This window comes from Columba livia, chromosome 1, assembly GCF_036013475.1.
Source record: "Columba livia isolate bColLiv1 breed racing homer chromosome 1, bColLiv1.pat.W.v2, whole genome shotgun sequence".
Classification (NCBI taxonomy): Eukaryota; Metazoa; Chordata; class Aves; order Columbiformes; family Columbidae; genus Columba; species Columba livia.
Genome location: NC_088602.1, coordinates 147188882 through 147205025, shown reverse-complemented (window position 1 = coordinate 147205025; position 16144 = coordinate 147188882). Strand labels below are relative to the sequence as shown.

Sequence of the window (16144 nt, the reverse complement as noted above, 5' to 3'; positions counted from 1 at the left end):
TAGCCAGCAACCTCATCACTGAAATAAAGCAAATACCTACACCCAGTTAAATTCAAGAAAGATTAAGAGTCTCTAGCCTTCAACTCTGCTTTGTTTTCCTCTTTCAACCTTGCAAGTCAGAATGTGCAACAAACAACATAGTATCTTTTATAATCAGTAGATCAATTGGACCTGCCTTTTTTAAAATAAAAGATATTCACTTTTGAAAGGTGCTATAATGAAGTGTTTTTAACAACGATGATCTGTGGTGTGTATGTTCAACACTAAATCAAGGTAACAAAGAGATAACAGCAAAAGAGAAACAAGACCAACTCATATGTTCTGTAAATGCAGAGAACAGTTAAAACTTAACAGTCACTTATCTGCTCCTATTTTTAAACTTCTTTAAGGAGTTACAGTGGAAAAGCACCACACTAACTTTTTAAAAAAAAAAAATATAGAGAGAGAGAAAAGAAAAACACCACAAACACAGAAGTACTGTTCCAGCAAAGCTCTGAAGTATGTAATTTGTTTTATACAACTTCAAGGAATATTTAATCAAATGATTGACTTCCAAGAACAGCATGGATCATTTTGACTACAATGTCTGTCAGCCATCCCAATTATCCCTACTTTAGAAGTATGGCTTTTGTTTTCCCCTCCTGTTGCTCTAAAATTTCTTGAGTCTCAGTAAATTTCAATCAGAAAATAGCATCCCAACTCCTAAACTATAGGAGCAAGCTTTCATCCTGATTCAACCAGACAAGTAGGAGATGTGTTCACATATATGAGAGGAAGAAAAATATTTTCTGCTAATCCAGTGAATCATATTTCAGAGCTATTTTGTGTTGTGCCCTTACTGAACAGAATTCTTTGCTGTGATTTCATGCTAAGCCAAAAGTAAGCACTCTCGCCTTTTTACATGTACAGCTCTATCACAAAGCACTGACATTATCACTGGTGACAGAGGAAAAGTTTTCCCCAACAAGACCAAAAAAAACCTGCACAACACACACCCACACACCACAAAAAACAACACAAACCCAAATCCACAAACATTGTCCAACTAAACATGTGTCTGTGAAATCTAAGCATTAATGTACTTCCTAGAAATCAGTCAAGTTGTGCTCTCGTATATCCATTGAGAGTAAGACAGTACCAAATTCACCATGGCACTTTGTAAGACAAAAACCACCATATAATCCATGATTAAAATATTTCTTCTGCAAATACCTGCAGTTTAAAACTTACCAAGCACTTTTGCAGCATGCAGAAATTTGTTAATGAAAACATCACATACAGCACCCACACAATTTTTGGAACATTCTTTTCTAAAGCCAGCTCAACTGAAACAGGTGCTAACACAAATAGAGGAGACATAGAACTCAAAACCAATTTTTAGTTTATTATGTTCTCATCTTTGGTGGACATATTTATGTTCCTTATCTTCAACACTCTCTCTGGTCACTTTTAAGAAGGATTTTCAAAACAGTAAGACTAAACACCATCAAGGACTTACCAGATTGGAATTGGTGGCATTGGAATCATCTTCTGGAAAGGGGATATAGATAGCTAAGGCCACACAATTGGCAAATATAGTCAGTAAAATAATTATTTCAAATGGTCTGAGGAATGGAGTTAAGGAAATTGCTCCAAAATGTGCATACACAAATAAAATTAAAAAAAAAAAAAAAAAATCAAAAAGAGAAGATTTATAAGAATTCTGTTTAAAGAAAACATTCCAAGCCCCTTGTATTCTGAAAAGAAACATATGCCTTTTTAAGTGCTTTTAGGAGCTCCCAGCCAAGAATCTTCCTAATATGTCAAAAGCAGTGTAGGCCAGTCGCGTGCCAGAGTAAACACAGATTTCTTTAAAGTTTTTTCTTCTTTTATTTATTTAGATTGTATTTTCTCTATTTTCCCTCAAGTGTGGTTGTACTATTTTTAATAGCAGAAGCCTGTTCTAGAAGGAATGTCATCTTTCCTCTTACAATTGGTTTCTCAGTCTTTTCCATCTGCATTTACAAATCCTGAAACAATTTTAACAAAAGTTTTGGTTTTGTTTTTTTTTTTTTTTCTGTTGTTGTAATTTTTTTTCCCCTTTCTCAATCTTTCTCATCTCAAATGCAAGGGCCCAAATAATACACGCATACGCTTAGTTAGAAGGCATGTAAATGATGATACAGTTTAAGGCAAAAAAGAGAGATGTCTTTGTCTAAAATATGCTTAACTAGACACTGCCACATATCCTAGATTTGCTTAAAAATATTTCAAGGAGGGTTTTGTTGTTGTTGTTTAATTTATTTTTTTTTTCCATTCCATTTGGCATCATGGCGGGGGCAGAGGGGAAAATGCCTACAGTCTGTTGGGAACTCCAGGAAGCTAAGAGTTCCTTATGACAGAGGAACTAGCACCCATGCAGGGGTATTTCGGCCTGGCATCAATTTTGTTCGGAAGGTAAAAAAAAAAAAAAAAGAAAAAAAAAAAGAAAAATAAAATGGGATGTTCAATAAACAAATCCAGCACCACCTTGATGCCCCACTGACTTTCCATTGGAATCAAAAAGCATTTTTCTACTGACCAATTTGCTGGCACTGTACTTTATCTACCTGTATGGACTCCTTAACCTTAATTGCTGTCAAGTGTCTCCAAACTCAGACTAGAGCCCAGATTTATGGTCTGTCTACATCTACTTGCCTGCAGGAACATCCTGGAGGCTAGGTCTGGAGTAACTCACCAATACTCTGGAAGGAAATGAAGAGCAGGATAGGACAAGGAGAATACCAAGTATAACCTGTGCCACAGAGTACATTTGAGCATGAATCGATCTACCATGGGACTGGCTTTGCAGCATTGCCAAATGTCAACACAGCATGTGTGATTTTGGTCAGCAGACTACTGTTCTTGGCAGGTTTTAGCAGGAAAGAACAGGAGATCAGGATGTGCAGCAGCCTGAACTGCAAGATATACACAAATCCCAGTCACCTGACCAATGTATATGCTCAGATACATTCTGCATTTCACATATGGAAGAGTCAAGGGGTTCCAAACTTGCCAGACTACCATGCTTAAGACTATGGATAATAGGAGATATTAGATAATATGGAGGAAGAAGAGCCGATCAGTGTAGGTAGACTACCTGTGAAACAGGAATTTTCAGATACCTCAGGCTGTATATATAGTGTTTACTACAAAAAAACCCTGAATTTTCATAGGCTTTCCTTTTCTTAATCACTTTTTTCCTAGATTTTGGTTTTCACAGGATTTTTATCTATTAAATTATTCACTATTTATGCATTTTTGCTTCTCTTTTTACATTGTAAAAATAATATGCTATAAAATCTACAGATACAGTGCACACACAGCAGAAAATTAAATTCACAGCTAAATCTTTGCAAAATAAGGTAATTACTTAATTTCATATTTTCTTATATGCAACTGCACCTTCAGGCCCTTAATGCTATAACGTTTGGGTAAGAAACCACAGGAGTACCATTTGATATTTGTTTAATATCTACTATGCTTAGACTTTGGTGGTTCAGCAAATTAAGCTAAACTTTTCTCAGTAGTTTTTAGCAATTAGGAAAATCCAGAGTACAGAATAAAATTAAACCTAATGAGAACCCTTTGATATAGTTACTTGTCATTGAAGTGTTCCACATTTATAAACACCAGATGTCCAATGAGAGGTTCTGATGGAAAAATAAAAATACTTCCATCAACTCACCTAAAACCAACCAAAAAAAAAAAAAAAAAAAGCAAGCATCAACAGTTTTTGATTCCTTTAATCACATTGTTTGGTCCTCTCTTGATCTCAACAGTGCTGTATCCTGTTTTACAACACATCATTCCCATCATTCATTGCTGATCTTATTCATTTATCAAATGTCATTCTGTGCTCTTTTTCTAAAGACATGTGGTTACTGGGGCGCTAGCAAGTAAACCAATATTCAGCTTCATCCTGTTAGTCATCATCCATCATCTTATGCTTAAAGTATCAGAGCTATGCCAGAAGGGATAAAAAGTAGCAAACTTAATCGGGGGGATTAAAAATTAGCATCCAAAGAGGAAAGAAATAGGCAGGCAGGTAATTTAAGGACATGTAAGAATTGACAAGAGCATTTTTAATATGTTCTTCATCTGAAAAATATGCCCATGTCAGCAAGACCTAATATACTCATATTCTGTTTTGATCCTTTCAACATCCCACCAGACCCCCAAAAGAACAATATTATCACATTGTTTTGAACGCCAACATTCATTTTTTATCATACTAACTACTGCCAAGTTCTGTACTGCCTTCCCTTGACGTGCTTACCTACCCCTAACAACATGCTTTTTATTTTGTATTTACTGAAGAACCCCATTAGCTTGTGATTTACTGACAATTACTGTTCAGTGTTAGTCTTGGTTTCTGTTTGGGGAGGCAAGGGAGATGTATTTTATTTCAATTTGTGTTTCATACCAGATTCTTGAATTCCAGATTGTGCTGATCAGACTTAGGTGACTAAAAAGCCTTTGCTCCTTCCACATGATGAAGCCAATGGCCAAAATCTCATTGACTCTCCAGGGAAGCAGCGCTGACCCTTACATTCTGCAGTTCTGTGTCAGTGGTTACCATCTATCATCTGTGACACAGTCTGTCTCTTGTGCAAACTACTAGATTTGGCCCTGTACTGCATATGTAGGTGTTGCAGTATTACTTTAACTCTCTTTCTTTTTCCCCGCTTCCAGATAACCAGTATCTATTACCATACATTAGTGAGCCTTATTAGTTTAAGAGGAATCCCAATGTGATTAAAAGACCTTAGCTCTCTTTCAGGGTCTTATCACATGGGCTTGGGTTTTTTTCCTCCTCTGTTTGTCCCATTCTTTTCTCCATACTGTAGAAAGTGTGATGCCAAGTGTTCAGCAAAAAAGTGTGTATGATTCAAAGTACCAGAGCTGTTCAACTGTGGCACCTCTTTAAGTGCCTGCAAAGAAAAAGAAGGGAAAGCCAGCAGCTGCTATTATATCAATCCCTGGAGCCAGTTTAGTTCTGGCCTCGTATCTTGCATATGCCCCATTGATTTCAGACTGGGCCACATGTTTTTAAAAGAGCAAAATTCAACCCCTAACCTTTGTAACTTAAACTTCTAGTGGTTTCTTACACGAAGGTATAGTTAGAGCTTCAGTCCTAACCTTTTTTTCCCCAGCAGAAATTCTGTTAAGACACCAAAAACTATTCATGTACTTTACATTCCCAGTGGTGCCTTTCAGCTTAGTGTATTGATTTCTTCACACTTATGAATAGCGCCTGATGGGCACAAACAATTTGCTGTTTTCCAAATGAGAACATCAAAAAGGATATTTCCATTCGACGATGCTGATGCACGCCCTCCGGATGGGATTTTTCAGTGTTAAACACAGCAGTGCCCGGGGAGGACGCGTAGCTGTGGTGGTACCCTGTTTTTTCTGTTTCCCATACTGCTGCCGTTTTCTCTGCGTGGAGCTAGCTGTGGATATTGTTGCATTGCCAGCACTACCCATCAGTTTGGCTTGCCTGGCAGCATCAATCGCAGCTTGCCAGGAGAGAGCTGCCCCTGGAGTAGGGATATGCTCTGGGGCAAGCCCTGCAGCTGCATTGGCATTCATGTTGGCATGAGCTGGACGGGGACTCCCATAGTTGGAACCTGTGAAAGGAGGGAAAAAAGAAGAGAAAAAATTAATTGTGAAGATATTTTTTAAACAGCAGAAAAGAGAAATAGTATCTTAAGTATCAGTAAAATCAACAGCTAAGGTTAAGCGTAGGATATCCACTTACTACCAGCTTGTTCCTCCAATTCAAACTCTTCATTTTAAAGTAAAACTACTACGGAATAATTTGTCTTGCAACAGCCTCCCAACAAGACCCAATGGATACTGAGCTGTTGGAAGTGCCTCAAATCAATACCATCTCCAGGCATCCACAGAAAAGCACTGTCCTTTTCCTTTTTTACCCACACATTTTGCAAGTTGAATTATTTGAAGGTTCAAAAGGTGAGGCTAGGCCGCATCACTTTATCACACAGACATGCAGCACTACGCTATTTGGTACATGGCACAGCACCCAAACAAGGTTCTCAAGTGCTATCATAAAAATGCTTACATTTTCAAGATCACCTCAAGGTACAGCAGAATTTTAACAAGAGCTCTCTGCAAACATTACATAGGTATAAGCTTAAGAACAGCCTGACTCAAAGGTACACTAAAGCAGAAACGCAAAGTTCAAGTCTTTTGTGCTCTGTAGAATGCTTTGTGGATAGTTTAGGCCAACAAATACATATTTAAAAACTGGAACTGATTCCTGATCTTGATAATCCAACTTTAAGATACATGAATTCTTGAAATCAATGGAGTAACACTTATTTTTAAAGTCTGTATTAACAAGAATGCTACAAGCTAGCAGTTCCAAGTTTTGCAGTTCTTTTAGCCAAAACTGAGGGAGTATATGCTTTTGCCCAACCACAATAATAGCACATATGTCAGGTGACATATGGCTGATATTTAGAAGGCCTTGCAGTACAAAAAATAAAAGTCACCCTTTCAAGTTAGTGCAATTGATACACTGTTTCAGTAAAGACAGTTAAGTCATTTATGCCTCTCCAATTAAGTTTTTTCAGTGACTTGAATTAAAACTTAAATAACTTCAAAACGAGTGAATTTTAAAACTTCAGAATAGATTCCCTTGCTCTTTGGAGTAGGCTTCAACTGTGATATGTGAGAACCTGAGAAACATTAACTGAATTTTGACCCAGACTTCATAGAAGAAAATACAACCATGTTAGAAACATGCAACATAAAATCTACACAAAGTCACAACAGCAAACTTCAACTAGGAAGAATGTCTTGTTTAGGTATGTCCTATATAAGATTTAAGAGACTACTTATCTTTTCTATGGACTTGCACGTTTGCCTTTGGCCCATATGTTGAGACAGAGGTAAAAGGAAGCCCAAATGGCCTGCAGATCTTATTCCTTCACAGGCTTTGAAACCAGTGTTCAGTTTCAAAACACTGCACACTCAAGAGATTGTGTTTGCACTTACATCTGGTGAGCAGCGACTGATTCAGGAAGAATGTACATGCCACAGACAGAGAGCAGAAACCCAGTAAGGAGTTAGATCAGCTTTTACTTCAAAGCAAGCTCGAAGTCTGCTACTGACCATGTTCAATTTTAGATTAATACAAAAATAGTTACTAAATAGATCAGATGGACTTCTATACACTACTAGAAAAAGCAAAGGGATAAACACGACACTCTGTTTTCTTTAAAATATTGGATGACAGACATTCATAACTAAGGAACTGGTGAACTGTTCTTGAACAGAAATAATTAATGAAGATGTATATTTCATAGCTGGATGTGCAGCACCAAGATGTGGCAGCAATGACTGCACTACAGATGAATTAAAGCAGGTAAAACAATTACAATCACACTGACACACAGCGTGAACCATGATACGCTTCTACCTAGAAAGCATGCAAGATTTTGAAATTCATCTCACTGAATCGTAAAGGACATGATAGAGTCAGATGTTATTTTATGTCAGGCATTGCCGTAAGATTTCTGGGCTGTTATAGTTTCATTGCATAGCAGGAAAATCTAGAGCTTATCTCTGCTCACTGAAAAACCTCCTAGTTGCAAACCAGCCAAAAGGAAGCTGATGAGTAATACGACTCTGATGTGAAAGGGAAAGCTGAAAGAAACAAGAAATGAGAAATAGTTAATTCACATCTCTCAGATTTTGAAACTGAAGAAAAAGCTTTCAGAATTGCACAGGCTAAGCAGATTTCCTTCAATGAAGCAGGCAATCAGCTGGCAGGCAAACTTAGTTTTCTAAGACTAAGCAAATCGTACACAGCGCTACTCATGGGATAGATATTTATTTTCAGACTAGTTCCAGATGCAGTTTTTCTGTTTAGCTTCTATTTGACCTCCTTAGCCTAAGGCATGCTGGAAAGTAGAAAAAAAAATTTACTCTAACTCTAATTATTCTCCAACTCTGACTCCAGCTCTTAATATTGACCCATTAGAGCAGCTAAGAAAGATGTGTGTTTTCCAATAAAAACAAACCTGCTGATCCATCACCACAGTGTTCTTATCATGCTGACTAGACCATGTGGTCCTGAAAGTAAACAGCTGCTGCATCTTAATGAAGACTTTTCTGCAACTTGGAAATGTATCAAGATTCACCATTATTATTGCTTATTAATTAAGTTTCGCATGAGCATTCAAGTCTATACATTTTGACTTTGATGCACCAGCAAGTTTAAGGATACAACTTCTGGTGGTTTCATTGCTTTTGTTTCTACCACGATCATCAGTCCCATAATAAAGTGCTTTGTCTCGAATTAATTTCAAAAGATGAGTCAGTAATGACAGATTTATATTAACAAATATTACAAATATTGATTACAGATAAGAGTCTGTTTTATGAAGCTCAGAGACTGCAGACTCTATCTGTACTAAATAATGAATGGCAGTGGCAAATGACTTGATCTACAGGTAGTTTACAGAAACGGCATAAGTTAAAGAGTGACGCTCACACAGCTTCACAGAAAGTACATTCAGCAACTGAGCAACATATTTTCAAAGCCAGCATAGCCAAAGTTTCAGGGAGAATTTAATTCTACCCTATAATCTAAATGCTTAATGTTAATTCCTAGGAAGTAAACAGAACACAATTAATATTGAACTTGTGAGGCACCATGCTAAATTTCACCTGTAGCACTCATTTCTCCCCCCACTGGAAAACTGTGATGCAACCTAAGAGCTGCAGTTACTGGATTTGTTATTTTCATTCTGCATTGTAGTAGTTAAAATACTTCTCTCGATTTTCCCACTACAAATAGAGTTTCGTGATACCTAAATCACTTTTGTCATATTTGTTTATATTATTATTAAGCTGGAAGTTGACCAGAAGTGGGAAACTGAGATTCAGCCCCCACCCAACTGCAATAACTCACTAAGCACTGTGATCCACAGTATTATCACCCTGCTAATCCCTACCACCCTTTAGCAAGAATTTGTACTGTTGACTATGTCCAGCTGGTGAAAAAAAACTCTTCTCTCTCAAGTAGTTCTGTGCTATAGATCATGTGTTTAAGCATTTGAATAGTAATTAAAGGCAAAAGTCAATATAAGTGAACAAATTTGATGACGAAGTTTTTGAGGGAGACCTTCATTTCTGTCAAAATGCATATTTGCGGAACTACTTAGAATACAAAAACAACAGAAATACAGGTCTCAAAAACAGAAAAGTAACAGATAAGGTTGCTAAACAACAGGAAATGAACCATGTTGCACAAAATACCTGATATTGTAAGCTTATAACTGAATCACCAAAATGGTCATCACTAAAATCACTATTAAAATATATGGTGATTATATTAATACCTTCACAAGTGCTATTTGCATTTTAATAACATCTACCTGCCATGCCGCATATTAACTATCTCAAAAGCATCATTTAAAATAAATAAATAAATAAATAAAAAACAGTGACTATTCTAATATGAGAAGTGGGCAAGTTAATGACACAATGAAATTGCAACTTTTGATTTTCTTGACTTCGTCTAGCTAGCCACACACGTATTTTAGATGAACTTGTGCTTAGATTCATCCTTTAAATGAAAATAGAGCTATGCCAATGTGAAGTGTCACCTTTTTTTTCCCCCATTAATTTAAAAACAACCAAATCCTAAAAGTGCAAGCCTTGAAACTGCCTTGCAGAGCTGTATTTTTCCTCAAAACAAAGGAGAGATGAGTACAGTAAAAGACAAAACTGGTTAAATCATAGTGTCCTAACTGAATACTGAAAGAAAGCAAACAGAAAGTAGGAAACTGGTCACACTACTAAGGTCACACGTAAAACCAATTCAAGCACACAGGAGAAGAAGTTATAAAAGACTGAAGTGAGAGGTACCTAACGAGAAACATGAAAAATCTCACACATACATACACACACACACAAAAAAAAAATGTTAGCGTATGAGATCATCTTTTAATAAGAGGCAGAACGTGGAAAATATTGATCCATTAACCAATGGAAAAAGGAGAGCATTTGGTAGATAACTGCAAAAAGGCTTAAGTGTTACATGACCTTTTTACATCAATTTTTACTAAAAATCTATCAAGAGCAGGTCACTAGCACAATTAGTCCCCAAAACAGGTATCATTTCATACTGTAAAAGGGAAACGACATGTTAGAAAGTACATTGATAACGTCCATCATTCCAGCTACTTAGGTACCATACCCTATAATATCCTACAATATTTAACAATATTTCTGAAGTAATCTCAAACCTGTTGGCTGCTGGTTAGAACTCACAGAAGACAGGAAAAGTCTCAGAATGGTGAGCAGGGACTCCAGTTAAAAAAAGCAGGAAGAAGGGAAACAAGGTGGATCTATCAGGAATACATTGTGTCAAAGAAAACTGATTCCTTCCAGAACCAGGTGGAAGCAGTAACTGTTGTGTCTCCTGACTTCATTAATAGTTTTACGAGGTCTTGTATGACAATTTCACAAGGATGCTAGGCACATATGATAAAGAAAAACAAAAAATAAAATGCTATAATGAGTACAAAACCAGTGGATGTCTGAAAGCAGTTATCATTGGTACAGTCTAAATTGGAGGGTGTGTCACATGCAGGTACCCAAGTGCCTGCCCTGGATATGATTCTGTTCACTATTTTCATTCATGTCCTGGATGATGAAATGGTGAATGGTGTTATTAAACAAGCAGGTAACTATGAAGCTGGGAGGTAAAGCAAATACACTGAAGGACAGGATTTGAATTCAAAATGAACTTCATGAATTGGAGAAAGTCTTAAAAATAGAATGGAGTTCAGCAGGGACAAATGCAAAGTATTTAAGCAAAATGAATCATCCGCCCAAATTATTTTCAGAAAAGCCTTGGAGCTTATACTGGATCCCCAACAGAACAGAAGTAGATATTGTCATACTGCCTTCTTCCCAATCGTCGCAACGTAGCACATAAACAGGGATAAAAATCTATGCAACGCGACAAGAAATGCTTCTCTTCAGCTCAGAACTGGCAGGGCTTCAGCTGAAACACAGCAGGCAGTTTCAAGTTCCACACTTCAGGAAAGACGTGGCTCAGTTCAGGCTGCCCAGAAGAGAACAGGGAGACCAAAGGCCTAGAATACATGAACTATGAGGCAAAGTTACAGAAATGGGAATGCCAGAGCTTGGACTGCTGCTCCCGAACGTGTGAGGGGGAAAAGGGTATGATATATATTTTAAACCTGTATATAAATGTTAAGTATACATGTGTGTATGTTATTTCAAACAACAGAAAGGGCATATTTATTACCATACCCTTAGTGAATAAGAATGAGCAACAGCTTTTGCAGTAAGAAAAATTCAGGATGTACCTTCAGAAAACACTTTCTAATTGTAGTTGCAATAAAGCACATCTATTGACTTCTGGATTGGTGGCAGTTACCTCCTGCACTCCAGTTCTCTTAGACAAACATTTCTCCAGGATCACATACATGAGATAAGGTTTATAGTCAGCAATAGTTTCTTTTGTTAGTCGGAAGCAAGTTTGACCTGAAGGGAGTCCTTTGCACAGAAAGTGAATGTATTTCTTCCATCAGCTAATCTATCAAAAGCGACCTCTCTGTATTAACCCCGCTTCATTCAAACCTTTAGATCATCACAGCTACATCAGCGCTTTGTAAGACTACCATATGCATGCTCATCACTCCACGGTGGAAAAGGTGAGAGCCCACAGAATGATTGACCTTTCAGTATATCAGGACTACAACAAATACCCGTACACAAAATTTAAAATCTTCAAGTTATATCAGTCCATTTCTTTGTATGAGAAAACAGTCTTTTCTGGAAATCTTTATTAAATTTTCAGTTGACATCCCTGGAAATTTCCCCTGACAAATGCAGGGTTGCACATACATAAAACTCACTTTCTTTAAAGCATGGTTTGGATATTTTTGCTTATTTGCCTATTTAAAAAAAAAGTTGACAAGACATTAATTCTGACTGCTAAAGTGACAATAGTTTTTTTTTTCCAAAAAGATTTTTCCGGAGGTAATTTTTAAGTAGAGATAGGAGTTATAATGAAAGCTGGATTGCAACTTGAACTATGGCTGTTTCTATAACTACATTTATAGTATATACATGCACTTTTGAACATCGTGTCAGATTAAAATTCAGTATGTAGTTGTTAGCCCAGATAAGAGAGTTAAAGAATTTTTCCTGTAAATTGTTTGGGGACTTCAGAACACACATGTAAGAGATGCATGATTTAAGACAGTTCATTTGCCATCATTGAGACTAAACATTTTTTTTTAAATCTAAACAAAAAAATCTTATTCAAGGACCATGCTTCATTTGCAACTAGATCTTTGTTTTCCTTTATCTCCCCCCTCCAAACAGAGAGGTTTTTGCTGAACGCCATAAACGTAAGAAGACACAATGAGCTACTAGCAATACAAAGAAACAAGTCCATTTAAATAAAAAGAGCAAGTGCACAAGCTTCTCTCACTTCAAGTATTGAATGGCTCCAAAGTTAAATGTTTATGCTTGAAAATTAACTGCGGACACTTCATGGTCAGTTGTTGTAACTTTGCCAACACTATTTAGATTTTGAATTTCCTGAGAAAGGGACAGATTTTTATTCTTTTTGGGTAGAACATCCAGCACAGATTCCTGGCTCATTAGTAAAGCACAACAAGCATACAAGCAGTAGTAATTCCCTGTCCACACTGGAATAAATCATGGAACAACTCTTGCCTTAAAATCACTATGTATATAGTTCTCTCTGTGCAAAAACAGCTTGTTTCACAGTATGTTAGAAACCCCTTGCTTCCTGATAAGACCTTTCCTCCATATGCACTTGAACATGTAAAAGATCTAGGAACCTATATATGAATTTCTCTTACTTTTCTATTTGAAAATACCATGGTTTTCAATGAACACAGTTCAGGTGTTTGGGGCGGGCTGGGTGTTTTGTTTCTTTGGGTTGTGGTTTTTGGTGTGGTTTTTTGGTTTGTGTTGTTTTGTTTTGCTTTGTTGGGGGTTTTGTTGGTTTTGTTTTGCTTGGGTTTGGTGGGTTGTTTTGGGGTTTTTTTTGTGGCAGGGGATGCTTGGTTTGCATTGGGTTCTTTTTTTTTAATAAGAGATACAATCCTGTAGTTGTAGTAAAAGTAAATTATATTCTTATTTACTAACAAATTTGGGGTTTTTACAGCACAGTCTACAACGCAAATGATATAGAATCTCTCCCTCTTTTCCCTTCTAATTAACAGGTGATAGCAAGTTATCATCTAAGATTTAATCACTCAAGTGTTTCTTCTTTTACTTCTCCAGTTTTATCTCTCCATTCTGAAAAAAAAAAAAAAAAAAAAAAAAAAAAAAAAAAAAAAAAAAAAAAAGTAAAGCAACAGTCTGTTCTGCCTCCTTCACCAAAGAGGAACCTTGTCAAAGTCTTGCTTGAAGGAATCTAGAAAGCCACAAGTTTGAAAATCCTCAGCAGTCACAAAAATCTGCCTAGCTTCTGATTTTCTCTTCTGTAACTATGGATTCAAGAGGACTAGACTGGTCTCTCTTTTTTATAGAGGAGGAATACAGGCAAAACCTATGGAGCCTACTAAATGTTAAGCCCTGAGGCAAGTGTCTAATACAAAAAGTTTTATGATCGAAGTAGATATCAAAAGAGCCAGAGAAGTCTATAATACAACTCAGCTGGACTACAAATTCTATTAGGAGATAAATTTATTAGGCTGGGGGGTGGTGTAGAAGGTGATAAGAAGCCAATTTCCATTGAAGAATTTGTATTTTCTTGTGGTTTTCAAGCTACAAGAAAACAAAAAGAAACTCGCAAAGAATCCTTTTTGGTTTCTTGAGATGTTTCTGGTGGCACGTAGATTAAGCTCTCAGAAGTCAAACCAGGGAACACTTTCCTTCAACCACACCTCACTGAAACTTTTATAAAACTCAAAAATAGCACCAGAGGACCAGTGACGTAAAAATAGTTTTTACTAATAACAGTATTTGTATTCATCTCAGATAAGCCTTAGAAAACCCTATTAGCCATCTATTCAAAGAAATGGCTAGCAACAGCTTTTACCTAAAACCATAGTTCTACTGTGGTAATGCAGTCTCCCACAGAAAGCAAAGCACTAAGGCATTTCTAACACCAAATGGCATATAAATTAAACAGTTGTAGATGCATGTCTCATGGTACTGTGTACTAGCACATCTTTTTAAAGTAATTTAGGGAACCTATCAGTACAAAACCTTTGTAGTAACGTGCATAAACATCATGGTGAGTTCCTTGGAAGAACAACATATTTCTTGGACACCCCCAAAGCACAGATCCTCAGATAGAGGCACCAAGAGAGAGTTTTCTTGCTTAAATGTATGGGTTTTCACCATTCATATAAGCTAATGTCATTGTCATTAAGGGTACCAGGATCAAGCATATCTTTGGTAAAATTTCCTTGACTGCAGTAAAATGGCTCTGGAGATTAACTGTAATTCAATGGATTGGATTCTTCTGACAAACTTGTCAACTTAACTGCTCATCATTTTCTCTTGGTGAATGATTACTCTTCACTTAGTGATTAATCTAAACGTAACTTCTCTATAGAAATTAAGATCTTGCAGATTTACAATAATCTCTACTGTATTAGATGATGTACGGGTTATTTGTCTGAGAATGCAGAGCTGAAACAGAGAAGGCAGTTTCTCTTCAGAGTGAGATAGAAATCAATAAACAAACCTGCTAATGTGATTTGCCTCACCCTACCCAAGCCATTTTTAAAAAAGGGATCTTATCTAAGTTTCCTCTATAGTCAGTACAGAAGACTGTTTCTTCCATTATTAAGACAGATGTCTGAAATACAAGCAAAACCAGCTGCTGGAAGTGCCAATCTCTCTTCAGATTGTACAGAAGTAATCTAAAACATGAATTTAATTACACGTCAACTTTAAGCGGACTAAATGAGATGAGATGACTCCTACTTATGTGTGGGGATTACATGCATGCGCATGTTTGTGGACAAGGTAGAGAGCAACACTGTAGCTGCTTTTGGCACAAAAGTTGGCAAAAAGTGGAAAATAAGTGCAAATGTATGATGTTTAAATAATTCAAAGCCTGCAATTTCAACAATTCTTCATCCTAGAAAAATCAATCACAATTCTTTCACAACTCATAGTATTCTCAGTCCAGAAATAGCAGTCTGTTCCCAGTTACATCAGGTAGATGATCATTAAAGAGTCCAAAGAGATCACTGTATAGAGCTGTATCTGAGCTACAGACAAATTTCAATAAAGACACACACACACCCCCAAAACAACAACAAAACCACCCTTTAATATCCATATCTAAATAGAGATCAGCCTTGATAAACAAGACAGAGTGCCAGTTCCTATAGCCTGAGTTTTTTGCTTCCTTTTGTTGCTTATGGGGCCAATGTTCAGCTGCACAAACCCAGATGGCAGGCAGAGTTTGCTGGAAAGGGCTTAGCAAGTATATAAAAAGAGAGTGTATGTCTAACCGTCCTACACAAGCCATAAGTACTTCATGCCAGCCCTCCCTCCAAGTGGCAACACCCTCATTAGGAAGACATTAATCCACATTATCATACAATAGCTTAGGTTAAAAGGGATCTCTGAAGGCCACCTGGTCCACACCGCTCCTCCTTTTTAGCCTCCTCATTCAAAGTAGTCAAAATTCAACAACTCCTTTGGCTAGCCAGCACCAAACCTGGCATCACTACTGCTGTCTCTGAGTCTGTGGGTAGGGTTGCAAGGACTGATCACAGCAGGCACCTAAATCAAAGGTTCATTCAGGTATTGGGCTTACCACTTCAGAGAATAACATATACCTAATTTTAAGAGATATCTACTACATTATACTTCGTGAAAACCAGACATCTGTAAATGATATCATTAGCACCCACACAAAACAGTCACCTAAAAACTATTTGTTGCTTTTCAGTAAGGCAAAACTTAGAACTTATTTTAAACTTCATTTACCTAATTTTAGATTATGCATGCAATATCCTAATAAATTAAAGATGTACTCACTTCTTGAAATGCAGGCAGTTCCAAAGGAAGAGGTATTAAAATGTATTTCAAGTGTCAAAACTGACTT

General features: G+C 36.9%; 1 protein-coding gene across 34 annotated transcripts in view; it reads right to left on the bottom strand.

Moving 5' to 3' along the window:
* Nucleotides 1-16144, bottom strand: part of CACNA1C (calcium voltage-gated channel subunit alpha1 C) — a 492189-nt gene that overhangs the window by 408854 nt on the left and 67191 nt on the right. For all 34 annotated transcript variants that reach the window (XM_065036455.1, XM_065036462.1, XM_065036245.1 and 31 more), the window contains exons 2-3: nucleotides 5330-5651; nucleotides 1499-1604 (exon numbers count right to left, since the gene is read on the bottom strand). In XM_065036455.1, coding sequence (XP_064892527.1) covers nucleotides 1499-1604; nucleotides 5330-5651 — 428 coding nt within the window. The remainder of the gene's footprint in view (nucleotides 1-1498; nucleotides 1605-5329; nucleotides 5652-16144) is intronic.